Source organism: Engraulis encrasicolus, chromosome 5, assembly GCF_034702125.1.
Source record: "Engraulis encrasicolus isolate BLACKSEA-1 chromosome 5, IST_EnEncr_1.0, whole genome shotgun sequence".
Taxonomy (NCBI): Eukaryota; Metazoa; Chordata; class Actinopteri; order Clupeiformes; family Engraulidae; genus Engraulis; species Engraulis encrasicolus.
In genome coordinates this window covers 57,260,110-57,288,105 of record NC_085861.1, presented here as the reverse complement: position 1 = coordinate 57,288,105, position 27,996 = coordinate 57,260,110, and the positions used below count along the sequence as shown (strand labels likewise).

The window sequence follows — 27,996 nt, the reverse complement described above, 5'->3', positions numbered from 1 at the left end:
TCTTTTTGGGTCCAACCTTGGCTCCAACTTGGCTTCAACAATGAAATAGAATTTTGGCCTCCATTCTATTTACTCTCAATGAGTAAACTAGAGCTAACTTACCCCCCCCCCTAGATTGAGGTTGGTATCGTCTACATCTGTGGGATCCGCCATATTGTCAACCGGGAGAAGCCAAGACTGGTAATGTGGGTTAAACCCTGAATTTCGACGCTTTTAAACGCCCTACGTATTTTCATTAAGTGGCAATACACACCGAAGATATGTGTCCAGTTGTAACATAAGGAATTGAAAGTATTAGTCGAAAGCAGCGTAATGAACTGGGTAGCTGTCTGGCTAGCCATAGCTAACTGAATTTAGATGGTGGCATGCTACATGGGTTTCCCGGTCAGTTCCTAGCACTTTGTCATACAAAAGCTGTGCGGTCTAAATGTGTGTTGTATTACAAATGATACATCCGTGTGGTTGTGTGCATTTGTGAGTTTTCACGTGACACCTTAATTATTTTGGGACGTATAGTCTCTTGAATGGGATTTTCAGCACAGCACATATTAGCGTTAGCTGCTATTTGCTATGGCTATTTCGCTAGCATCAGCGCTGATAAGCTAGAGCTAGTTTTCTATGATCTGTTCTAGCGGCAACGTCAGTGTGTCACCCGGTGTTGATGTAGTGTGCGGTAAGCCGTACATAGCCTACATTTAAAGCAACCAAAAGTGTTGATGAAAATAAGTTGTTTCCTTCAACTGTGTAATTACGTGTCATTAAAGGGACGAATGTATTGCAAAACCACTAAAGTAGTTGTGTGAGTAGAAAGGCGTGGCATACTAATTTTACCTACAGTGGTATGGTGTGGTGGCTTCACCTAGTTCTATAATGTAGTGCTGCTACTCCCCGTGAGCTGGCATCATCTACTACCACTACTTCGAGCTAAGGAGATTAGAGAACTAGTTCTAGAGATGAGATGACTGGCTTGCCTAAATGCAGGTAACTAAGGGACACGACTATGCCTACAGGGCTAACAAGAGTCTTCGGCCAGCAAGTGCACGGATATGTTGTGCTTAAGTGCCAGACTATCTATGTGCATCTTGTTTTTCTTTACGTTGGCTCAGTTATATGCTATCAAATTGAGGCCAACGCCTCTGTGTCAATAACATTGTATGTAAGCTGACGGAAGCTAGCCGGCTGCCGCACCATGCTACTGAGAGAGCTAGTCGGTGAAACGAGTCGGGAAATAGTAACTGTTCTAAGTTGTTACACTATGGCGTGTATTGATGCATTTAGGTTGCATGCTGTCGAGTCTCAACTTCATGATGGCTCACGCTACACACAAACGCCAGTCCAGAACAAAATGTATGGAATGGCTGATACCGTGCTACAAGTAGGCCTATCTGCAGTGGGTTGTTAACTTGTTTCTGTATCCTAGCTAGTTGCTCCAGCAAGCTAACCAGAGGTAGTGCAAAATATGACGCAAATATTTATATTTGATTACGACTTGTGCATAAAAGAGCAGTATGGCCAGTATCACAGTCCTGTTTTTGTCCCAATGCGTTGTGCATGATGTCAAGTCCCTCATTTAGGAAACGAATGTTTATAACGTTAATGTATGGGCTGAATGGAATAGTAGACGAGGCTCAAAAGCATTTCTGCATGTCTCCATTGCATGAAACTCCGACAATTTGAGAAGAAAAATCCGAGAGTAATTGTCCTGGGGGCAGGTAACAACAATCAGATGCTGCCTCTAGGCTGATGCCCCTCAGATAAGAGACACAGCCAACGAGAGCTTGATTTATTCTTCAGATAACTAATGTTTTATCCTATAACATCCTCTTCAATATGCAACATTTACTTGAAGCCTGCATGTCTGGATGCAAGCAGGCATGCACCTGTTTTTATTGTCGTTATTAATATTATTATTATTATCATTTATACAATTATTTGCTGACTTATTTAAATGGAATTCAACCCAGTTTTGCCCAAGCTTTCAAAATGCACATAAATCATTTTTCCTATGTGGGAAAGGGTTGTTCCAGTGAGTTGTTTGCCAGAAACCCCTTTTTGGTCAAAACAGGGGCTTAACCCTCTTGATGTTTACCATCAAGTTGGTTTTATGCTTCATTACTCATTGTTGGACTAGCCTCTGCGTTGCTATGACTGTGTGTTACTACACCACAGTGTTGTTAGACTATCAATGCACAAACGTGTAACATGGGTTGCAAATTCATGTAATCTGTGAATGGCCTGCGTTATTTCCACTCAGTTGGTCAACCAGGGCAGAGAAGCTGATGAAGTTACATTCCTCTGGTGCTCTTCTGAATTTGGTTGTTAACAGATTTCTTTGTGTTTCTAGGTTCCAAGGAGTGAAGGAAGGGATGACTGTTTCAAACATTTGATCATCCACGCCTAGACTGTTTGGATGTCCTCTATTGTATCAAACAAGATCAGGTGTGCACCGTTGTATTTCTTTTCTCTTTTTGCATCAAATTTTACTTTTTACTGTAAATTCATATATGCAAATACAACAGTGTGGTCATGTGTGGACTGTGTTATAATGTTTGATTGCTTACCTCAGCAGCCTATGCGACTCCATAAAACCATCTCACCTGTTCCACCTGCTGACAGCTGCCTAGAGGAAATTGCCAAGGTAAAGCTTCCTCCTCTCAACAGTAATGAAAATGACCGGTTGGTGAATGGCATTTGGTTATCATGGTGTGTCTTGTTTTCACCGGCATTGATTATTATGATGATGATGTACTCTAGGTGCGAAGCTGGCCTGCTGTTTGCCAATTTTATTGCTTTGAATAATTGTCTAATGTTAAGTGTGTAATCACATTTGGATATAATTTAATTTTGATCAGATTTCTGGGGACTCGTGTCCGTTCTCATTCAAGCCAGTTGTGGGTTTTGGTCGTGTGCAGCGACTATGCAGTGGAAGGGACAAGTTTGTGCATCCTTTAAAATTCCTGTCAAATTTGGTAATGACATAAGGTCTGATGTTCTGGGAAAACACAAGAAGGAACAAACCATGTTTGCTTAATCTAATTCCACACAAACCTGTCCATGTTATCATATGTTTATTGACTATACGATGTGAACATTATCAAGAGAGGGAGACGTAAGTACATCCATGGCTAAGGATTGGTTTGGTTGACTAAGGGTACGCATAATCAGCGTGCCATGTGCGTCACACCCCTTTTTGTGGGACAACATTGGGGGCAAAGCAGTGTTGGGAAAGAATAAATGAATGACAAGGACCTGTAGACTAGCGTTGTTCACGCTCAACATGCCGAAAACGTGTTGTGTGGTCGGCTGTTCAAATAATATTGCCAAACAACCGTGGCTGAAGCATGGACTGTGTTCATTTAGGCTAGCCAATGTAGCATGTAAGCTTATGAGACATTCGGGTTTTCCCCCCAAAAAGGGGCGTAACGCACACTCACGAGCAAAGTACCCGGATGGCCGGTCATATGTATTGAGTAAGGTTCGACTCCCTACCCACCAGGTTGGTGTGAGGAGTAATTAACCAGTGCTCTCCCCCATCCTCCTCCATGACTAAGGTACCCTGAGCATGGTACGGTCCCACCACACTGCTCCCTTTCAGGCACCATTGGGGACTGCCCCCTTGAACGGGTGAGGCATAAATGCAAATTTGTTGTGTGCAATGTGCAGTGTACTTGTCTGCTGTGGAGTGCTGTGTCGCAATGGTAATGGGAGTTGGAGTTTCAAGTTGGGCTTTCACACTACTGAAGATGCCGGGGATCCTGCTAAATGTTTAAGTTTGGTGCTGCTGGTTATTTGCTTAGAGGACCGATAGGATAGGATAGCTAAGTTGTGACGCCAGACACAGAACGACAAGATGAACGAGCACTTTGTGTCAACTTCATAGATGTGATGCTGGTTATATGAATACAAGTTGTATTTTATTGAGAGAGAGGTAACTCGTTTATTTAACCCAAGAAGAGATGGAAAATGAACTTATTCAAAACAAAAAAATGGGAGAGTATCAATTTAAGTATGGGAATGGGAGCATCATTATATGGTGCTACCTTGGTGCCTCTGGCCCTTGTCAGTTTGCTATTATCAGTGGAACAAAGAACTCAAAACATTGCGATATCTCGCATAAGAACGTGAGGAAGTCTGTCACAGTTCAAGCTCATAAAAGGATGGGTACTGAAGCTGGACAACAGCTCATATTTTACTAGCAGATCAACTGAAGAATGTAATCATACAATGCATATTCTGGAATAGCAGAGTCAAAGCCCTGACAAAACACAATTGAGATGATGTGGCATGACCTCAAGAAAGCTATTCACTCCATATATCCCAGACACCTGGCTGAAGAGCAGCTGTTTTGTAAAGAAAAGGGAGACGAGATTCATCATGTTTGTTTTGTCCATCTGATCTACAACCACAGGAAACCTCCGATTAAGGTTATTGCAGCTAAAGGAGGGTCAACACCTATTGAATGAAAGTTTGAATGTTTACATCTTGTTGTTGTTAACCACATTGCTTTGTGTCCACCAGGAGCTTGTGAGATCTTGTGTGGAACATGTCCGGCCCTGTGCCCAGCCGTTCCCGAGTGTACCCCGACGTTAACACACAGAGGCCTCGGGAGTACTGGGACTACGAGTCTCACGTAGTGGAATGGGGGTACGCTCATTTTTGACAAGTGATAATAAGCTCCAAGTCCTCTAAAATCGCAGCTAAATACTTAAAAAAAAATCGACTTTGTTTTTATTACTTGTACTACGATTCCCATGTAGTGGAATGCCAAATTGTTGATGAACTGAAAATTGTGATGCTGAATACATATTACGTATGAGATTGGTCATCTGGGGTGATTATTACAAAAGTTGGATTTGAACATTTTGAACAGGCATTCAAGCAAATGAGGGGGGCACATGATAAGACCAGGATAGAACTCTGATATAGATCTTTAAAATGGCAATTAAGTACTTTTAAAATGCTAAATGCAATTTCTTTTTTTGTTGTTGTTTTGTTTATTGTGCTTTGCAGGAATCAAGATGACTACCAGCTGGTCCGCAAGCTTGGCCGTGGGAAATATAGTGAGGTGTTTGAGGCCATAAACATTACAAACAATGAGAAGGTGGTTGTCAAAATTCTGAAGGTAGGCTTCCATTTTTCAAGCATGTCAGTCAAGGTTGAAATTGGTGCCTGTCAGACTTGGTGCCTGTCAGACTACTGTTGTTTAGTCTTGAGCAATACTTTTGTCCTTTTGAGATTTCTTTGGTATTTTTTCTTTCTCCACAGCCAGTAAAAAAGAAGAAAATTAAACGTGAGATTAAGATTCTGGAGAACCTGCGAGGGGGTCCCAACATTATCAGTCTTTTAGACATCGTCAAGGACCCTGTGGTAAGTCATCACGGTGTTTCATCTTCACCTTAAATTGCTGCTGTTTTGAACATTCTTGGCTTTTACACGAGGCGCTTTTTTGTAACAGCTATACTAATAGCTTCATTTGCCAAACAGATGGTTCACACTTTTTTATTTGTCAAGATGCAATCTGATTCGACTTTCCTCTAGCAGAAATCTGGGTTTAAGCAAATATGGTCCTCAGATTTTGTGCATCAATGTTTAAGAAGGCCTCTCGCGTGTTTCACGTCTACCTCTTCTGAGCCTGCCTTACTCTCCATTCTCTGGGTCTGGCTTTTCTCCTTTCTTCCTTCCTTCCATCACCTGCTCTGTCATGAGCCCGTGGTATACTCCATTGCATGCAGCTATGTGAGCATTGGGCAGCACAGTCGACTAGAGTACATTTCCTAGCGCTCTGTCAAGTAGCTTACTGTTCTTTCGTTTCTGGAAGCTCTCAGTAAAGCATCTTAAGGCCGTATGAAATTATGTTCAAGTGGAGTTTGGGATGGTGTCGTCCGACAAACATTGAATTAGGAGTTGAGAACAATTCAATTGTACAAATGCTCAACAGCACTTCTTTTTGAGCTAGACGCAAATACTGCATGTCGTTAGCCACAAAAAAGGCTTGATTCTCATTTGAATTTCTGCTCATGATGCATGCAGTACGGAGTATACCAAGGTCCTTAGTGTGGGGACAGTATCTTGTATCTCTGTATCTTAGTGTAATGGGGAATTAGAACAGTGAGGGGCAATCTGGCTTCAGAAACTCCAGTAGAGTTCAGCAAGCTGGGCTCAAACTACACAACTATATGTTCGATTTTCAGCTCAATTCCCCCTTTGATGATTCATGGGACGTCACTTCCCAGGAGCATCGTAAGCAATTGCCGGCCAAGTTTTCTTTGTCATGTGTGACATTCTAAGATACAATTGTACAATTGGTTCAGGGTACCCGATCAGAAATGTTAGTTGTCAAACTTTTCTTTTTTGCCAAAATGGAACATTGAGTAGTGTGTGCCTTTCGATTGGAGACAAGATTTGTCAGTAATGATTTTAGTTAATGTGTCCTGCGACACAAGTGGCCAACACCACATACAACTTTAAAAAAATGTGTAGTTTGCGCTTAGCTTATTATGTAATACTGGGTGGTAAACTGAAAAAAGCCATATTGCCCTTCACTGATGGTGTAGAACTTTTTGCCAGTGTATGCTGTTAATGGAGCTCAGTAGTTACTTCCTGTGGGTTTTGCATGTTCATACTCTTTGCAGTACAGCTCACACAAGACAAGTCGTTAACCAGTTACTCTGTCCTTGCTGTACTCTTACAGTCTCGAACTCCTGCCTTGGTCTTTGAACATGTGAATAACACAGACTTTAAGGTAAGCACGTCATGACATTGCTTTGCCATATTTGTTGAACATGGCCAAAAATGTATACTCGAAACTGCAATCGAGTCGGCATATCAAGTTGAGTCGTTTTTTTTCTCTCCAGAGAATCAAGTGGGGAGATTTTTTTGTTTTGTTTGAATCCCCTATCACATGCATCTGATTTTGCATGCATATTTTAGTGTTCAGTAATTTTGCTCAGTTGCTTTTTTATTATTCAAGGGTTATATAGGGACTTTTAATCACAGCAAAAGTTTACAGTGGCTTTCAAAAGTCTATACACCCATCTTCAAATGTCAGGTTTTTGTGATGTAAAAAAATGACAGAAAGATGAATAGATTCACAGCTTTTTCTACCTTGAATCTAAACTATTAACCAGTACAGTGCAATTGAGAAACAAGCATCAAGCTTTAAATGGAAACAATTGAAAATAAAAAAACTTCAATTAACATGGTTGCATAAATGTACACACATAAATTAATACTTAGTTGTTGCAGCATCTTTGACTTTCATTGCAGCACAGTCTTATCAGCATGGCACACGTTAATACGGCAATATTCGTTCACCCCTCTTTGCAAAAGCCCTCCAAATCAGACAGATTGCGAGTGCATCTCCTATACACATTCCTCCTCAGATCACCCAACTGATGTTCAATGGGATACAGGTCTGAACTCTTGTCTGGGCCATACCTCAATCTTATTCTGGTGAAGCCATTCTTTTGTAGATTTAAGGCGTGTGCTTAGAGAAATTGTCGTTCTAAAGATTAGTTCCTCTGCATCTTCACCTTTCTACCAGGGGGCCGTAGATTTTGTGCCACTACCACGGCCCCTGTGGAAATAAATAATTCCCTCCTCCATAATGAAGGCCCCAGTTACAGCTGAAGAAAAACAGCACAAAAGACCAATGCTGCTACCACCATACTTCACGTTAGGTGTGGCGTTATTGGGGTGATGTTTTGCGCCAAACATACCCTTTTGAATGATAACCAAAAAGTTAAATCTTGGTGGAGCTTATTTTGCAAAAATACTTATGTAATCTCCCAAATGCATGTGGAAAGATGTGTTGTGGTCTGGTGAAACCGAGGTTGAACATTTTGGACATCATTCCGAAAGGTATGTTTGGCACAAAAACAACACCACTTTGCCAAGGTAACACCATGAGTTAAGTGAAGCATGATGGTGGCAGCATCAGGCTATGTGATGTGACTGTTCTTCAGCTGTAACTGGGGCGGGAATTAAGGACAGTTCCACAGGGGTCATTGTAGTGGCACAAAACCTTCTGCCCCCTGTTAGAGAGGTGATGATGCGAATGAGCTTAATCATTCAGAATGACAATTACCTTAGGCAAATGGCAAAAATCAAATGGCTTCATTAGAATAGGATTGAGGTTTTGGAAAGACCCACACAGAGTCCAGACCTGTATGACACGGAACATCTGTTGGGCGATCGGAGGAAGACTGATGCATTCGCAATCTGTCAGATTTTGAGTACTTTTGCAATAAGTGGACAAATATTGTCACATCTATGTTTGCGATGCTGATCGACTCTTACCTAAAAAAGACTGAGTGCTGTAATAGAAGCCAAAGGTGCTGCAACGAGGTATTAGGCCCTCGGCACGCTTGCTGCAAGCCGCAAATTACGTGCGTCACCGCGAAAAACCGACTGCACATGCTTGCTTTAAAAGCAGTTGAGCAACACGCAAAATACTGGCGGTGTCATCCAGGGGGCAGACAGAACAGCCTCCGCGAGTTTGAAGATATTGGCACAATATCTAACGTGCGTAAAATTGACATGAACTACGGAAGTTAACGCGCTCATGAACGAATCGTGCCCGCGCTCGCGTATCCTACAGCAAGCATACCACGGGTTTTAGTGTAAGGGTGTGCATATTTATGCAACTATGTTAGTTAAGTTAGTGAAGTTTTTTTATCTATTCTTTCCCTTTAAAGTTTATTTTTCAATTGCATTGTGCAGAATAATAGTTTAGATTTAAGTGGGAAAAGCTGTGAAATTACTTGTCTTTCTAACATTTTTTACGTAACAAAAACCTGGAATTTGAACAAGGGTGTGTAGACTTTTTGAAGGCACTGATTGTTTATAATTTATTTTGCTTTAAAGCTGCCATCTATATGTGAAACCTAGAATCTGGGATAGTGGAAATTGTACATGAATGACCAGAACACTCTGCGTTTGCTAAATGCACGTCATTCCCAATTTTAGCGGAAAAATTAAATTTAGCTGAAAAGTATTCAACTGCCTGTCCCTGTAGCAACCCAATATTTGTCATTACCGGATGTGAGTTCTGTGTGAGTCGCGTATTTGCTGTTGATGTCTGTGTGAGTATTTGCGACAGATTTCTGTCCGATTTGAGTGGGAATTAAGATGAAGGGGACGTGTGTATATTTCGCATATTGCATGTTCAGCCGGTTGACCACCTCAATATGAAAATAAAATTAGAACTTAATTAAATTCTGATTTGGTTGTGACACCACCTCTCTCAATCGGGGCTAAGTCACCAAAAGAAAATGGTGTTACGTTTCCTCTGTCGTCGTCTTTATTTTCCAAACAAAGAATTTCTGTACCTCTCCCAACCGTGTTAGAAAACGTATGTGTTAGCATTTATGCAAGCGGGACTTCCTTTCAAAACTAGCATCACGTGTGGTACTGTCAAAAATCGTATAAGAGGGAAAGATATGTCAAACCCCGCCCATCCAATGCAAAGGAGTGTGCTCAAAATTCGGTCTCCTAAGGGGGCGTTGTCCCTCCTTCTCTTTTTGTGGTGTTTGCACAAGACGTGCGCTACCGCCATCTACAGTGCTAAGGGGACTCCATTTATTCTCAACCTCAAGACTCCGAAGGTCTCCTAATTGAAGGACTCCTAAAGGGGCGTTCACCCGACATCACATGGATACCGGAAAAGAACCACCCTGATTTTGATTTATCTCTCTCATATACGATTCTCTGGTACTGTTATTTGATGATACCAAAGTCACAAAATGTGGAGCCAGCTTTGCACAGTAAAGCATTGTGTATGTGGACTAACTAGAGTAGCGCATTGAAATGAAACATATTCTGGTGATTGCTGTGCTCTGTACACATAAAAAGTGTCAGTGAAATATAAACTGAGGCACTGACGATCAATATTTGAGCAAGTTTGCTGTGAGATGCACAGGCACTGCACACACATGACTTCTTTCTCCCCCCTCTCCTTGCTCATCATCAAGCGGATAACTGTTTACATGTGCTGTTTAAAAATAAAGTGATGCATTTGTTCATGTCATGGTTTTGGCCTGCTAATTTGAATACACCATGAGGTAAATTAATACATCGTTACAACATTCACAATGCAAACGCAATGTCACCCATGATGTCCAGGTATTAGATATGAAAATATCGTAAAATGGTCACAACATCAGAGGGCCCGTGGTGGATACTCGTGGTGGGGTCTTAGACCGAGTTGTTAAGGTATAATCATATTGTTGAAGGGACAATAATGCGCGACTCACAGCGTGACTCACATTGGGAGTTTGAATAGTTTTTTAATGAAAAAATTAAACCGTCTGGAAAAGCAAACCGTTTGCACTCTGAGGCCTTAGTTTTGCTGTCCAAACGAGCATTGGTTTGTAGCAAAATTCTGAAAACAGTGTGGCAAACAACGTGTACAAAATAGTAATTCATTCATTTGTTTCTTTCTCCTACTACAGCAATTGTATCAAACATTATCAGACTATGACATTCGTTTCTACATGTATGAAATCTTAAAGGTAAGTTTTGAATGAACACCTTTTTTTTCCATTCCAACACAGTGAATTCTGAAAATTGGTCTTCTATTGATTTTTTCCGCTCAATTCTCTGTTTCTGTGATTTTTCAATTTTGCAGGCCCTGGACTACTGTCACAGTATGGGCATCATGCACAGAGACGTGAAGCCACACAATGTCATGATTGATCACGAGCACAGAAAGGTGAGCCAACTATGCCACCCATCACAGTACAGGACATTCTTACTAAATAAATAAAATAAATATTTCAGATAGAAATTGTCAAGATGACTAATACTCTTACAACAACATAACAGGCAAGTGAAGGGAAATCTCTCGGATCACAACTCTGGTGTATTAACTTGCCGGTTGTCATGGTTATGTTTCTGTTTCTCCTCAGCTGCGTCTGATTGACTGGGGCTTGGCGGAGTTCTATCACCCCAATCAAGAGTACAACGTACGAGTGGCGTCCAGGTACTTCAAAGGTCCCGAGCTTCTAGTGGACTACCAGGTATGTAGCAACCGACTAGTGCAACTTTGAGAGTGTGTAAAAAATGGGTGCATTTCAATGGGTCTCGTGAAATTATCATTGGTCCCTTTGGTCGCTTTTGGTCTGTATCTACACAGTGATGGGGCTGTCTCTCCAAGTTAATTGTTTGTCTAGCTCCCCCTGTGTTTTATAATTTATGACACTACAAGTTATTACCTCCGCCAAGGAGGTTATGTGATCGCCTGGGTTTCTGTGTTTGTTCGTTCGTTCGTGCGCTGCTATTTCAATGCCTGCCACAAGGTGCGCACGGTGAGCACTGAGCACCTTGCCTGATTATCATCATGGACTTGCCGCCGAAGGTGTTGCGTCACTAGGAGGGCGCAGCCTGGCTACTGAGCACCGGCGTGCCTGCGCCTTTCTGAGCAACAATAAGGAACAGGGAGAGAGTCTCCTTTGCCGCGCCAGCTCCAACACAAAGTGCATTTGATTTCACCTAAAAAGTTGTCCATCCGCATGCAGGAAACAATCCTGTCAAATTAATTACCACCGCTGCCAAAAATATGGAATTTGTGATTGTGTTGGCCCATATGTTATCATTGCTGTTGCGAGATGGACAGTGACCACCCCCGCAGATCGTTTAGGTTCACAATGCTGTCGAATTAAGTACGTTGTCAAAAATATGGAATGTGATTGTGTAAGTTCACAATGCTGTTGTGGACTGTGACTGAGGTTCGCAATGCTGTCGAATTAATTAGGCTACCGTTGCCAAAATAATTTATGACTGTACGTTCACAATGCTGGTAAAATTCATTACATCCCCTTCGCTACATTTAAAGTTAACCCCAAGTTGTTTGCGAGATGGACCAGGATCAGAAAGCCCGACAGTCTGCATAATGGCCGAGCACCGGCGAATATTCCAATCGGGTGTGCCGCCAAAGCAACTCCTTTGACTCTCCTTTGACGCCAGCTCCAAAACCATTGCTATCAACCTAAAAATGTGCTCATCAGCAGGCACCCTTTTGGCTACACCCTCGTTGAAGTTAACAAACAGTCCTGTGAAATGAATTACCGCTGCCTGCCTAAAATGTGTGTGAAGTGGAAGTGCACTGCTGTGAGATGGACAGTGACCACCGCAGATCATTTGGGTTGACAATAATGTCGAATTAATTAGGTAGGCTACCATCGCCAAAACAATATGGAATTTGTGGCTGTGCAAGTTCACTATGCTGGTCAAATGCATTACACTTCACTCAATATAACCCCAGTTGCGAGATGGACCACAAAGCCCGACAGCAATGCCTAGACTGATTAACAACGGTGATAGTGATTTTCCTAGAATTAGGAAATGCCGCTTCACGCTTCAGCCGACAGCGCTAAGGCCAACCAGTGGCCCATGAGAATAATGCATACCATCATAGGCAAAAAAACAGGATTAACCATACGGTTGTCTGTGGTTGTTTCAGTTTTGTTGGTCAAAATCATTACATTCCCTTCACTAATCATAGGCCTACAGTTCTACTAGCGTGTGATCACAAGTTTTCAAAGCATGTTGATTTTTATCTTGTAAGCACAAGGCTGGATTAGGCTGAAGGTGCACTTGGTATAATTCCACTTACTCTTTAAAGTGTGATATGAAATAGCTGTGAAATTTTAAAGAGTAATAAGGGCATGCCGCCAATCATCAAAAGTGTTTATATGTGATCAGCAACTTCTGACCTTCAATAAGTGTATTTATAGGAGAGTGCATAGTAAGTTCACAATATAGCATGTAGCACTTTGCCAATACCACAATCACACAGGTGAACAAAACAGACCACAGTTAATCAAGGACATGGTAATTATAAAAAAATACAGATATAATCTAGTTACAACTTGACTGTTTAATTCTCTGAACACACTAATGGTGTGTATAAACCTGCATAAATGACACAAATATCCAGGGGTGGAAAAGTAACTAAATACTTTTACTCAATATTGTAGCCTACTTGAGTAGCTTTTATGAATAGGCCTACTTTGTACTTTTTAAGTAATTTTTTAAATTAATACTTTTACTTGTACTTGAGTACATTTTGACCCAAGTACTCAATTGCACTGGAACCTGGCCGGAGTACTGAGTAAAAAAAAATGACCGAGAGACAAAATGCCATGCACAATAATGCCACAATCCGCCGGAAATGAAAGATTGTGCAGGATGGCACACAGCATTTCCACTATTTTACTACCTTGTATCAATGTATTGGATGATGGCTGGTGCCAAGCAAGAGATAGAGGTTATGGAGGACGATATTCAAGAAAAATAAACATGACATTCTCAAGAGGAAAGCTAATTAAAAGTAACTAAGTACTTTTACTCAAATTACATTTTAAGTGAAGTACTTTTTAACTTTTACTTGAGTGGATTTTTAGATAGGTACTTTTACTTGTACTTGAGTAGAATTTAGGCAAAGTAAAGATACTTTTACTTGAGTACATATTTTCTGTACTCTTTCCACCTCTGAAAATATCCTACTGTATGTGTCTAAAAACAAACTTAACTTCCTTGGCGGAGGTCTGCACACTCTGGGTGCATTTCTAGTATTGTGTATGTGGCTTTCAAATACATACTACGTTCCTTTCTGCCAACTACTTGTATGATATGTGGCCGCTGTTCAAAGACCTCTCATTTTGGGTGGGGGGGGTTTACACGTGCAGATTGGATCTATAGCAGTGTGTAGTGTTGGGGTTGCTGATGTTCCCTTTTTGTTCCCCTCCTTCAGATGTACGACTACAGTTTGGACATGTGGAGTCTGGGTTGTATGCTGGCCAGTATGATCTTCCGTAAGGAGCCCTTTTTCCACGGCCATGACAATTATGATCAGGTAGGAAGTCTTGTCAGATAATACAGATATGTAAATGGTTAAAATGAGAGTTTGTGTTCATTGAAATGACCAATATTTACAATCATTTGTTTTCATTGCAGTTGGTTCGCATTGCTAAAGTGCTGGGCACTGAGGACCTTTATGATTACATCGACAAATACAACATCGAGTTAGACCCACGGTTTAATGATATTTTGGGCAGGTAAGAAGCCATTTCTTTCCACACAACGCATGTGTATGGTTTGCTTGTGAGGTGTTAAAGTGGTAGAACTTTTGTTTCATGGCAGAATATTGAGCATGTTACAGCTATGAGTCAGTCTGGTTATTGCAACTGTCTGTCACAATTTGAAATGTTCTAGATTAGCATTTCTCAACAGGGGCTCTACAGCCTCCCAGGGTGCGTTGAGAAGGATACAGCTGAGAGGGAGCGGTGCTTAGTTGCCATTGGGGGGCATTGGTCAATTTTATTTTTTAATACTAAACCGGTCGTTGGCAGGCTTATGATGACGTCAAGGGGACAAGTCTTCAAAAAAGTTTGAGAGCCACTGTTTTAGATTTAGAGTGTGCCTGGTCAGACTACCGCGAGAAGGGTAGTATGTGCGGTCCGGTGCCAGGATCTGAGTCTTCATTTTTCACTGCCAGGAACATTTTGCAGTTGAGCAGTTTTTAGCCTCTGCATGTTGAAGCTTGAGTTTATACAGGAGCTGTCAATACGCTGTTCATGTACTGATATTTTGGTCAACTTACATTGTCCATAAAAATCCAGAAACTCGCCACATCATTCGCAGGCATTTTTATGAAAAAAGTTGCTACTTTGTTGTCTGGAAATTACTGCAATTTCCCTTTTCTGATTCAGCTCAATTGCAAATATATTAACTTGTGCATTCACAACAATTATTTATGTATGTATACATTTTGGCGGCATTAGCATTTTTTTCTCCGTCAACCCCTTGTTCCTAGGGGAAGATTGATTTGATCATTTCACATGCCCCAAAATCTGTCGATCCTGTGCCCAAGCGTTTTGAGGTACATGGTTTTAGGACCTGTGCTATACTAATGCAGTTTTGTATGAGGGAACAGTGGTACGTGACCATTATTGATGTCTTCTCTGACAGGCACTCACGCAAGAGATGGGAGCGTTTTGTGCACAGTGAAAACCAGCACCTGGTGAGCACCGAGGCACTGGACTTTCTGGACAAGCTGCTGCGCTACGACCACCAGGCACGCCTCACGGCCAGGGAGGCCATGGACCATCCCTACTTCTGTACGACACGCACGCACGCGCACACACACACACACACACACACACACACACACACACACACACACCTTTCATTAATTTATCTTTTGAGGAGACAAAACTCAAATAATTTTACTCTATTATACACCTATAATGAGATGTAATACAATAAATCTTGAATTTTACACACACACACACACACACACACACACACACACACACACACACACACACACACACACACACACACACACACACACTGGTAACACGTCATAAGTGAGGTTTCATAATAAATACCAAGTTACCTTATCCCAGTGTTGATACTTGTAGTTGTTACTTACATTTCTATTTGGCACAACCTTAGTTTTTCTTCATCAAATAAATAGTATTTTTTGCATGAACTGTGGCCACTTGCCTTCACACACACATGCTTCCTTTCCAATATAGCCATGGAAGTATTGACAGCATTAAACACTGTATTTTGAATCAATCATCCATTGTTCAATGATCAATGATTTTGAAATGAAATTAGCATGTTTTTATAGTTCTGTGTTCATCATGGCACTGTTGGTAAAGGGAGTCATGTGAGAGAGCGGTGACTGACCACCATGTGTATGTGCGTGTTTGTAGACCCCATTGTGAAAGACCAGGCGCGCGGCGGTGCCACTACCATGGCAGCCAGTGCCACCCCCGTCAGCTCCTCCAGTATGATGGCTGGTAAGTGATGGTGACTAGGGTGCATCAAACGCCCCAACTTCATGGTGACTCATCGTATTAAGTGAAGGAAATGGTGTATTGGATGGTGAAAACTCTATGAAAAGCAAAACAAACAATAACATTTAGGATCGTTGGGGATTGTTTTGGACTGAGCACAGCTTATATCGATATAGCATTCTTTCATTTAGCAACATAATTTGGACTGAGTAGGAAAGGTGTTTCACCAGCGTGAGGTGTTTCTTTTCTTATGATAGACTGAACATGGAGCTGTGGGAACATGGGTATGCTCCCCATGCATCAGCTGACGTGCTCTCATCTCTTTTCTCTCCTCTCCTTTCCTCTTCTCTTCTCCTCTCAGGCATCACCTCCATGACCTCTTCCTCACAGCAGCCCATGGCCAACATCACCGGCTCTCCGGTCATCTCCGCGCCCAACACACTCGCCACGCAGGTCCCTGCCGCCACTGGAGCCCAGCCCTGAGTCAGCGAGTGACAACCCACCTCCACCCTCCCTTACAGACAACCAACCACTCACCTGCAGTACAGTTTTCATCAGCTCCAAAAAAAACAAAAACCCCCAAAAAACCCTAGACTCACACAGGGACTGGCCCAGACGCCTCCTTTTCTGATTATGTTGAAAATTCAATCCCCAAAGGAATGCCCCCTCTCCTCTCTCCTCCGCTCCCCTTCCTCCGTTTCTGTTCCGCCAGAGATGGGCACTCAAGAACGATCCTGCTCCACCAGTCTGGAGGATGCGCAGCAGAACTCTTGCCCGGCCGTTCCCTCTCAAAACAACTCTAGGACCTACAACAGTACACGACGGATAATAAAAGTTTATTTTATATCCCCAGGCGTACATTCTTGTCAGCACTATTGGTGAACCCTCTCGTTTGTGCATTTAGCCCCCACACACACACAAACACACACACATACACGCACACTTTTTTGTTTTTCCTCTCGTTTGTCCACCCCTGTTCTCCCGTCGTGCTTCTATCAGGCGTTTCTACACTGTGAACCTGGACACAACTGCGCACATGCACAGAACACACACACACACAAAACTGAACAGGAAGCCCCCATCCATCCAGCCAGGCTCTAGATGCTTGATGTGTTGCAGAGGTGTGGGTGGCCCCTACTGCAGTGTTGTGCAGCGCGAGCCCAAGGTGTGTGATGCTGACCAAGCACACCTGGAGAACAGGCTCTCTCTCTCTCTCTCTCTCTCTCTCTCTCTCTCGCTCTCTCTCTTCCCCCCCCTCCACACTCTACTGTGGAAAACGTGTTTGCTCAGTGCAGGGCACACCGGGTCAATAATATGCCAATTTTTTTGTTCATTTTCTCTTTTTTTGCTGTGTAAGTCCATGGGAGTGTGCGACTTGTGTGTTTTTTCCTTTTTAAGGTTTTAAGCTCATATTTGTTACCATGAAGAATTTTTTGTAACAGTTTTTTTTTGAGAGGATGCAATCCAGTGCTAAACATTATTTTTCTTTTTGTGTGAGAAATAAACCCTTGAAAGAGGCAAAGCACCCTTTTACAATTTGCATGTGGTGTGTTCACTGTAAAAAAAAAACTGCACAGAATGACCGGCTGAACGAACGAACGACACAAAAGCAATGCTGTAGGTTTTGTTTAACTCCAGCGCTACTACATGCTTAGGCTTTCTATAGATTATTATTCATTTAAATGGTTCTTAAAATTGTACTTACTTTGGTCTTGTCGTTTGTGAAATATTTGATGTGAAAGACTAGTATTCTAGAATGGACTAAACAGAAGGTTCGACTTGCCTGTGATCAGTGTGAGGATTTAAGAGCTAATGAAATTAACTTAATGTATTGTAAATTAAATCATTTAAGGTTTGCAATAGATCTTTTGCAGTTAAAATATTTTCTTGTTTTATAAATCATTTCAATGAAAAAAATATATTGTTTTAAGAAAAAAAAGCTTGTCTTGATTCTTCCATTGAATCAGCTATAGATATTTTTTATTGTTCCAAGTAAAACAATTTGGTCACTCATTTCACTGGGCACTTGGGGGAGAAGCATTGGTTTTGTTCTTGGTGTTAAAACTGGTAAATGAGTGTATTGTTTTGCAAAAATGGCTAGACCACCAGTCAGGGAAGTTACTCTGCTGACATCTAGTGGTGATAAATGAAGTGCCCATAAGGCCACTAGTGACCAGCTTTGGCTTTGGACCGTGTAATGTTCTGAATACTTCTGAATGACCCCATACATGCCTTCAGATTGTTTGCATTGAGCTTTTAGATTTCCTCCATCCTGCTTTAAATGCATAGTGGTACTTTTGTATTATAGGCTCTGAATCCTGGTCACCTATTTTCTGATGACAAGATATGGGTTTTTTTCAGTCTGACAGAGTCGCTCTCACAGTTCTCCCAAATAGTCCTTGTTCACCAGCATGGAACTTTTCTGCTCCAATTGTTTTGTCTTCAAACGAGCCCTGGTTCCTTGTGAGCTGGCATTATTTTGGAACTGTTCCTGCAGTGGTTCCAAGGTCAGTTTCTGACTTGTAATGTGTCACCGGCTTGATATTGGCCTGATGGGTCATCATGCGCAAGCTTCCCACCAGGACAGGAGCTAGTCCTAGCCATGCCACACATAAGATCTTGTCTTTTAATTTACAAAAAACTGCTGGTACATGCATTTTGTTTCCTTTATATGTAGTTGTCAAGGTTTTTTTCCATGGTGTGTATGAGAGCGGTACTCAGTAATGCAGAAGTAGTTTGGTCCCTTCCAGTGGTTCTTACCCATAACCAAACTAGCCTCTCCATTCAACTTGTTCAAAATTCAAGGTGTTATTCTTTATTCTGTTTAGTTGCAATGTCGGATACACATCACCGTTGTAATGACAGAAGGTCAGAATTTTGAAGAACACTGCAAAAACAACTTTAAATGGCATAGCCTTCACCACTTAAATGGATTGGTTTTCCAACATTTGAAATCCCGGTATCCCATGTAATGCCCACTGATGTCTACTGCAGTCCCCATCTTCATCGCATGCTTCCCAGAGCAGCATGAAAGAGCTCTATATTTTTCTATGTAGAGCGAGACCAGGCACAGTCCCCTCATCCGATATAGATGAGCCATTGATCTGACAACCTGACACGTGACCTCTGCTTGTGATGTCCGGCCGCATGCGACCAACCAGTTGGCCGCAGTGGTCCTATGGCCTCAGGTCGAGACCCATTGTGCTTCAGAGAGGAACAGAACAGAACAGAAGAACCCTTTTTTCATTCACCCTGCTGCCATAGTTGGATTGGCCATAAGGCATGCAGGGCATTTGCCTGGTGGACTGTTGATGATTTGGGTCTGGTCAATGTAGTGGTATCAGTCCTCATGCGGCCACAGCTGAGCTCTCTTGAGTGAGATTTAAATGGTCATTTTTCCTGTTGTGATCAAAATAACTCGCAATAGATGACTAATATTGTTTTCATGGGCTTCATTGTCTTTCTCAATGCCTAGCGGACCCGTCTTGGCTGATAATGCCCGGCCTGATTGTTTTTTTGTTTTTTTTGTTGCGCCACTCCGGCCCTGCACACAATTGACCAAAGAGGAAGGAGGCTACCGAAGCCTGTTCACTCATGCATCCCCCAGTCTATTTAGAGGTGCACCTGAAGCGCAGCATGAATGGGAAGTAAAGGGCCTTGTTCTTGCCTGCTGCCTCTTCTTAGTGATGGGGGATGGGGTGGGGTGGGGGTTTCTCATCTTACATGGTGTGTGGGAAGCTTGGCAATTGTTTGATTGTTGGTGCCATGGAATACTTTACGATATCAAAAATTGAAATTAATATGGAACTGTTTTCATAATGGTATAGCTGTTGTGTTTTTTGGTATTATTATCAGATAACGTGGATAATAGCTTCAGAAACGATAAATAAAGATCCACCATGAATGTCTCTGCAGTCTTTCAGATGACTTTTTCCTGGGCCCAGGCAAAGCTGTCGGCGGCCCTGGTTATCTGAACGTAACTCTATAGGAGTTGGGGGGTTATTGTTCTGTCCAGCCCCATGTGAGGTAAGGGCACAGCAGGTATAAAACTGGTGAAGACTCCGGATCCGCTTGATTTTGGTCTGCTGCGCGCCACTGTTCATAGCCAATATGCGCAGGTGAGTACAGCTGATTTATACTATTTAAAGGCATATTTACTATCCTTTTTTCCTTAGGCGCAATTAATTATGACTAAGTTTGATTATGTATTATCTTACTTTTGATTGATTACTTTAAATATTTTGTGCATATGACATACATATATCTCTTACTTTTAACATTTGCAAATCTCATTGCTGTGTTTAATATTTGTATATTGATCAAAAATCAATCATCAATCATGTGCATGGTATTTTGAAGATATGCCAATGACCATTTTTTCATATTTGATTTTGTCTTTGGAGAGAATAAAGTTCGCTTTCTATATTTTCAGTCCAATAGAGAACAGTTCAATGAGTGCTTGACTGATTTACTCATTTTAAAATCTAGGACTCTGATATTTGTGCTGCCATGTATGCTTCTTATAATGGCAGTCACCTCTGCAACAGTTAAAGGTAAACATTTTTTTATTAAAAAAAAACTCTTAAAATACATATTCAAATGTTAATGCCTGGGTTCATGACAGAAGTGCATAGGAAGTGTCGAATTTATCTGGATAAATCGTGAATGAGCCCTTGTCTGCTATTTTCACAGATAGGGGTGCTGAATTGCTCAGCTTTCTAAATGGTATTTTTTTAAACTTAGTTTTATCTTTTAATTTCATTTCATTCTTTCTTTCATATTTGATATTACTTGAGTGTGGATGCCAACTTTGATAATTACAGATAATTACAGCCTTATTTGTCACTTTTTAAATTAGATGCTTTTGATCGGAATCAACCCAATGGCCACGACCCCAAGGCATTCACAGGTTCCTATACAACCATCCGAAATAAACAGTGTTACTATTGATATTTAAGATAAATAATGATTGTAATCAATTTATCAAAAACAAATATCTGTACTACATAATAACAATGCCTGCATTCTACAATAGCTTAGAGATTTGGATCACTAATTGACTTGAAATAGCACCAAAAAAATGTTCTCATTTGTTTCCCCCCCCCAGGTCTCGTGAAACAATCTGAAGTCTCAGAGGCACAAACAGGTTAGCTTTGTGTTCCCCAAGTATCATATCTACAAAGTAGGCTATTTGTAAAGAACCTTAGCATAGCCTACATGAGAATGTGGAGAGGGGACATTCCAGGCTCAGAAGTGGAAAGTAAAACGCACGAACGCACGTGTTGTTCCAACGCACCCCGTGGTTTTCAGTGGGGGCCGGGGTCCCCTGGTGAGCCGCAAGGGGGTGGTAGGGGGGCAGCGGCAGGTTGGCAGGAAAAGCATAGCAGAACAAAATAAATATTTCAATAAATTGAATAACTAATATATACCAAAATAAACTAAATATTAGATTAGCAATATTCCCATTAGGAACGGCATTGTAATAATCTATTATTGCATCGCGGAACATTTGTATATATATCCCAGTGAGGCACTGACTAGACCTAGACCAGGGGTCCCCAACCTTTCTGGGTCAGAGGCCTACCAAGGGCTACCCGAGAGCTACCCGAGGGCTACTTTTGTACAAAATCCTCTACTGATGTCTTGACATCATTCCCAAATCACACTAGATTGAATGATAATTTGTTTATAAGTTATAAGGAAATATTCTATATAGGCTATAAAGAAATAATCTCATATTTAAATTAAGAATAGCATTAACTGTGACTAAAATCTTGTAGTCATGACTATTTATCAACATCCTTGGTGGGCACCTCAGAAGCTCCTGGAGGGCTACCTGGCGCCCGTGGGCACCACGTTGGTGATGCCTGGCCTAGACTATGTTTGTGAAAGGGGGTGTACAGAAATGTAGTGTGGCACAACCCATGTCAGGGGGGCCTTGGATGAAATATACCGATATAGAGCCTTGCCGTGGTAAAGTTTGGGAACCTCTGACTTTAACCCATTGATGCCATGAGTTGGATGCTGCGTATATGGATCATTGACCTACAGTAGGTGCCTGGAGCTGCATGGACGCAGCAATTTGAGATTTTTTTTAATTAAAAGGGGAGTTGTGGGAAAGGACCCAGGACGGAATTGATCCCGGCTCGCCTGTGTAGCAGCCCAGTGCCCTACCGATAGAGCCACGGTAGGGCCAAAAGGTTGCATCTTTTCATAGGGATCTGAATGGTCACAGGATACAACTGGATCACATGACAATAGACGTGTGGCACCCAAGGGTGCAAAATGCAAATACAATACATCCATATATGCACAACAACAACCAGAAACAGAGTGAATTTTCACACGGTTTGGGGGTTGGTCTTTGGATTCAAATTTTGTGGTTTTGAATCATCTACCACTAGGAGGAATGTGGGTGGTCTACGTCCTCAACCATGGCTTCATTCATGGCTTCATTCATAGACAATTGGAAACTTGCATAGCTGTCTTCAGAGCCAGTGTCAACTTTACTGATGGGATATTGAGGTATACACATTTTGCTTGCTGGACTGGACTGATTGATTGATGACTTAAGTGCACCTAACCCTGCATTGCTCCAGGTCAGGAACTGTAATCAATACTCTGTATCTAAATAACCATAAGTCGCTTTGAAGTGTCTAATTGTTAGGTAATATAAATAAAGTCATCTGTTGCATTCTTCTAATGTAATCTTTATACCTTTTCAGATGTCTGCACTACTTCAAGCCCAGATATGCCAAAAACTACTCCAGAAAAGTCCTTCCCTGAGATGACCGGTATGAAAAAAGACTCCCTCACTGATCTAATGACTATCTAATGAAAAAAAGAGTGAAGAAATAAATATCTGTTATTTCATAGATATTTTGGAGGCTATATCTCAAGACAGCAGCAACTCTGTTGAGACAACAGGTATGTGTCACAAAGGCTATAAAAAACAGAAATCTGTTAACAATATGGAGGGACTTTTTTTCTTTTCTTTTTTTAACATATTTATTATTGTCTCCTATAGATGCAGGAGAGACAGATGTATCAGCAGAAAGCACAGGTTTGGATCAATTTATTGTCAATTTCAATTGTTACCTCCGCCAAGGAAGTTGTTTTCAGTCACATTGGTTTGTTTTTCTGTCTGTTTGTTTGTCTGTCTGTCTATCTGTCTGTCAGTCAGCAGGATAACAGAGAGAGTTGTTGGAAATGACAAAAGGAACAAGTGATTAAAAAAATCCTGGACCCAGATCGTGATCTGGATCACCATCAAAATGATCAAGATTCTTCACCATTGCGGGATAGGGCGAATTTTGAAATTCCAGATAACTCCACAAAACAGAAAGACTTAAATAAATAGGGTGTAGCAGTCAAATGTTCTATCAGTCAAATGTTCTATCAAACAGCTTCCTGGGCATAGGTCAGCCCTCTCTGAGTGCATTTCTAGTTTTATATAATATGTTAAATATACACAGTTATTTGAGGTCACCACTGAGAACAAAACATGGAACTTTAGCACAGCATAGCCTAATGAACTTGGAGATAACACTAATGGTATTCGTCTATTTTTTTTTTAAAAAGGTTCGCACACTCCTTTGGATTTTTTTCTTCTTTAAGTTATTTTTTCTTCTTTTTATTCATTCATTCAATGGCAATGACGTTTCGACCTCTCGGTCTTCTTCAGATTCATTAGTCTAATTCCACCATAACCAAAGTGATACATCAGTGGAGCTGTATCACACAAACTCTGCAAAACTTTCTGTGCACAACTATTACCAGTGTTAATTTGACACTTGGAGAGGGTTGACCCACTTATCTTCCAGTTGGTCGGTCCTAGTTCCAATCAGTCTCCGCAGAGCTTTGTTTTGGAGCTCTGCAGAGGGTCCCTGACTCCCTGCTGTAAGTGCCAGGTGGGATGCCGAGGAAAGTTTGCTGTTTAGACTTTACACAGTGAAGAGGAGGTCTACTTCTTGGGAAGCCTACAGAAAGGCCGGTTGTTGACTTATTAGAGAGAGACAGAGGGGGCTGGGGGCGGGGGGCTCACTGTGAGATTGAGGAGGCCATTGTGGGAGTTGTGAGTCCCTTTGGTCGTCTGGTGCTACACTGTGGAGCTACTGTGTGCCACTTGGCGCCCTTGTATCAGAAGAGTTTAGAAATCGATTTTAGTACTTTCGCCCAGGGAGCCAGGGTACAGCAGAGAGAGGCAAGTGCAGGGGAAATGTCTTCACACTTTTCGTGTCGCAGTAACCCATGGGAATTACTTAATTTCGTATCAGCAAGCAGGATAATCCTTCACAAAGCTGTTACTGCATCCAGATAGTTAAAGCACCACAGGACTGAAGAGAGGAGAGAGGTGTGCTATTGCTACAGCATTGAATGATTCTGTAGTGCATACTTGTATGTTACTGTTTCCTTTTATGTTGTGCACTGGAGGCACCATTTCCCCCCTTTTTTAATTTTTAAATATGTTTTGGTCTTTCTCAACCACACATCCTTAGATGTTTTATGTGGATTTCCTCTCTGTCTCTAAATGAGCGAGTTTGTCTGTGTCTCTTTCAGAATATGGAACCGTAATAAGACCCAGGAAAAAGAACAAAGGTATGTATGCTATAGCGAAATTAGAAATTAATTCATTCATTCATTGAAATTGAAATCAATCAAGGTGAAATTATTAGCAAACTTTAAAAATGATAAGATTCCTTGTACAACCTTCAAATGACACCGTAGGGTCATTCACACCAGACTTGTCTGCGTGCACAGGGGCGTGGGAGAATGTAACCATTTCCACAGCAAAGGTGCTGTCAGCGCGGTGCCTGGACGGGCCTGCGATCTGGAGCCTGGACATGTCTGTGTTGCAACTTTGAAATGGAACTAGACTCTATATTTTTCTGCATGTTTTCGACTGTATTGTGAGCAGGGTGCCATTCAAAACAACGCCACAGGTTGTTCTATTTTTTCGTGCTCTGTGTTGAACAGGCTGTGTTTAAATAGTGCTGGCAGACTGCCCTTCATGCTCACAGACAAGTCTGGGGTGCGTTTCTCGAAAACATAGTTGTTAGCCAATCAGCAACTTGGGTAGCTGTCAATGGGAAATTGCATTGCAAACAACAAATTAGCTAATGTTAACAACTATGGTTTCGAGAAATGCACCCCTGATGTGAAATAGCACACTCAAGACCCTGTGTACACCTATTATGCTCCTGTGTGTGCGCAACACTTGGTGCTCGGTGCTTGTTAAGCCTATATCTGAATGAACCATTCAAATTCTCTGATAAACCTCAAGGTTATTGGAAGAACCCCAAAGTTTTCTAAAAGTTTCCACAGTTAACATGTACAATGAGAGTAATTAGGGATTTTTACCCTTTCTGTACATGTATGTTCCCCACAGTTTAACTGAAGAACCCCTAAAATTTCTTTCGGTGTCCTGTATGGGGGGAGGGAGAGTGTATGGGAACTTCTAAAACTCCTTGAGGATCTTCCATGAACTAATATATCATTTGTAATTTGTTCCTCTCAGAATTTAACGTTTCCAAACAAGGTTTATTTTTAGTTTTACAGTGCAGTGTATTAGCACTTTAATCATTCATTTCTTAACAGATACTCCTGCCCCTGTTCCTGACAACTCGGCCGGTAAAACATATTTTCATTACACTTATAATAGTGATGACTATGAAAATGTTGATAATCTGACTTGTGTAAAATAAATGTCAGACACATTCTCCCTCTTGTGTCGTGTGCATGTCATTGAGCAGACAGTGCTGATAACAGCTTCGAGAAGACGGATGTTCCGGTCAAGAAGGACACAGCGGCAAACAAGCGTCCTGTGGAGAGACCAGGTGTGTTTACCTGCCTCGTGAGAGATGCCCGCTAATGATGGCAGATGAATCCAGCGACCTTTATTAATGGCATACATACATAGTACAATATGCAGTTCTAATTTGACACTTGGAGAGTCACATTTAATGGTCTTCTGGCAATGACAGGATGACCAGCAGCCTTTATTAACCCTTTGAGGAGAAAGGATTTCCCCCCAGTTCTTATAGAATTTTACTTGAACATTCTACAGATTTCATAAAACTCTGTGTTAAAAATCCCTTAAAAGGAAAGTTCTTATGACATCATGTGAGTACTCAAAATTCTGGCAAAATTCTAATCACATACAGGTTCATGGTACTCCTCAAATGTATTATTTCAGTGTTATTTCAGCATAGAATACAAATTCTGTGTTGAATTAATACTGAAAAATTGGTAACACTTAACTTGACGCCGGTGTCATACTGTAAGTTGGGATGACATGACAGTGTCATAACAGCGTTGTAACACAGTCATGGGTGTGTCAGACACATAATGTCCATGTCATAAACATGTATGACTACTGTCATTAAGTGACATTCAATTGTGGTAAAGACAACTTTCCATGACCATAAGCCGTTTCATTACATTATTCATCACTTTACACTTAGCTGATGCTATTTAATCCAAAGCTAAAACTTACAAATAAGACTGATACTGCAAGCTATTGGTTACAGTCCCTGGAGGTCCCTGGAGGAGCAATGTGGGGTTAGGTGCCTTGCTCAAGGGCACTTCAGCCATGGAAGGAGGTGTAGGGAGTGTTGTATGTACTTTGGACTTTCCAGATGACTGTTGAGGGCTGTCTCCCTTGAATATGTCGTTTTTTTTGCCAAAGATGTCGTTTACTGTATTGTTTACTGTATAACTGTAATGTGTTTCAATGGGCTGTGTAACAAAAAATGGGGGTGGAGGTTCTGACATTTTCAGGGCATTGTTAGGCAGCTTCGTGATTGTTGTCTCATCGATGGACATTGCCCTTGAGAGCACAGGATGTAATATGGCCTGAAGCTATTTGCCAAACCCACTCCAGCTTTCTCTCCACACTGTCATCAAGGCAGAAAGTGTAAACAAACAAAGAAACAATACATGAAAATCGAATAATCAATCAATCAATCAATCAATCAACCAATCAATCAATCAATTTAATCAGTCCATTTCTGAAATTGTTCTCTCTTGACCTAGGTCCAGTTACTGCTCAGGATGTGAGCAGCCAGGAACTTGACTTTCCCACTGACAATAAGGGCGGCAGAGAGAGGCCACCGGCAGACCACAAAGCACCCCGAAGAGCCACCGCAGCAGGCGGGAGAGGAGCCACCATTCATGCAAGGCCACTTGTGGTGCCCTCGGCCTCAGAGGAGGCTGTAGACCTGGACAGTGCCGAGACTCTGGATGCTCCCGACCTCCCAGACCTGTATGCTGACAGTGGGGAGCTGCCCACTCTGTCTCGGGGAAGACAAGCAGCAAGAGCAGCCAGCCAGCGTGACAGCCTCAGCCCCAGAGAGCCGACAGGGGACACGGACAGCCCAGAGACCCTAGTGGAGGCCCCAGGCACACGGCTGGAAGACCCGGGCACTCAGAGTGGAGGAGAGTACTCAGTCGCTCAGAGAAGTAGAGCAGCAGTGCATGTTGGTATCATACTGCAGAGTGGGGTGGAGACTTTGCTGATGGACAGAGACAGTGCTGAGACCAGAGAGGTATTTGACACACCAAATACGAGCGCTGGGGCTGGTGGGGGATTCACACAGGTACAGTTCAGGCCGAGAGGGAGAACTTTCCAGCTCTTATCCACCACCACCACCACCACCTCAACATCCCCCATCACCACAGGCCATAACAACAACAACAACATCAACAAAAACGACAACAACAACACGTCTGTGAAGGAGGAGAAGCAGGCTCCTGCCAGTGTGTTGGTCACAGCTTTCCCTGAGAGCAACACCACGGCAGACGGCGAGGTGGAAGTGGAGGATGACAGTGCAGAGGAGGAGAAGACGGCCAGCCCTCAGAGTCACAAGAGCGATCCCATTACCACCATGAGAACAGGGTTGATGTCAGGTACAACCACAAATGACCCAGGCAGCCTGGAAAATCTGAGGGACAACAGCACCGAGAAACTGGAAGAAAAGACTGGAGATAGCTCATGAAGATGCTCAGTAGCTTAGATTAGATTGGATGTGAATGTTTTTTTTTTTATCATTGTCATACAGTGTGTGCAGGATGATTAAGTTGTATTTTTTAGGATTCACTCTGTTGTCAGTAAATGGAGCAATCACTGATGCAAATGTTTATGTATAATACTGGATCATCTTTGTTGCTCTCAGTGAAATATAATCAA

At 41.9% G+C, this 27,996-nt stretch overlaps 2 protein-coding genes across 5 annotated transcripts; both read left to right on the top strand.

Annotated features, from left to right (window-relative positions):
- Positions 1-80: 80 nt before the first annotated feature.
- On the top strand, positions 81-17,673 carry csnk2a1 (casein kinase 2, alpha 1 polypeptide). Of its 4 annotated transcripts, none has more exons than XM_063199789.1 (15): positions 81-180; positions 2,345-2,439; positions 2,567-2,638; positions 4,519-4,644; positions 5,011-5,122; positions 5,266-5,367; positions 6,692-6,742; positions 10,452-10,511; positions 10,628-10,711; positions 10,908-11,018; positions 13,754-13,855; positions 13,957-14,057; positions 14,971-15,119; positions 15,726-15,812; positions 16,171-17,673. In XM_063199789.1, exons 4-15 carry the CDS (start codon positions 4,544-4,546, stop codon positions 16,290-16,292), a joined length of 1,182 nt encoding a protein of 393 aa, XP_063055859.1. In that variant the 5' UTR covers positions 81-180; positions 2,345-2,439; positions 2,567-2,638; positions 4,519-4,543; the 3' UTR covers positions 16,293-17,673. The 4 variants fall into 4 exon arrangements, with proteins under 4 accessions (XP_063055859.1, XP_063055856.1, XP_063055857.1 ...); XM_063199786.1 differs by having other exon boundaries at positions 97-180; positions 2,570-2,638; XM_063199787.1 differs by having other exon boundaries at positions 117-185.
- Positions 16,524-27,996, top strand: LOC134449859 (uncharacterized). Its single transcript, XM_063199969.1, has 5 exons — positions 16,524-16,623; positions 24,369-24,407; positions 25,407-25,439; positions 25,562-25,645; positions 26,844-27,996. The coding sequence occupies exons 1-5, from the start codon at positions 16,524-16,526 to the stop codon at positions 27,803-27,805; spliced, it is 1,218 nt and encodes a 405-aa protein (XP_063056039.1). The 3' UTR covers positions 27,806-27,996.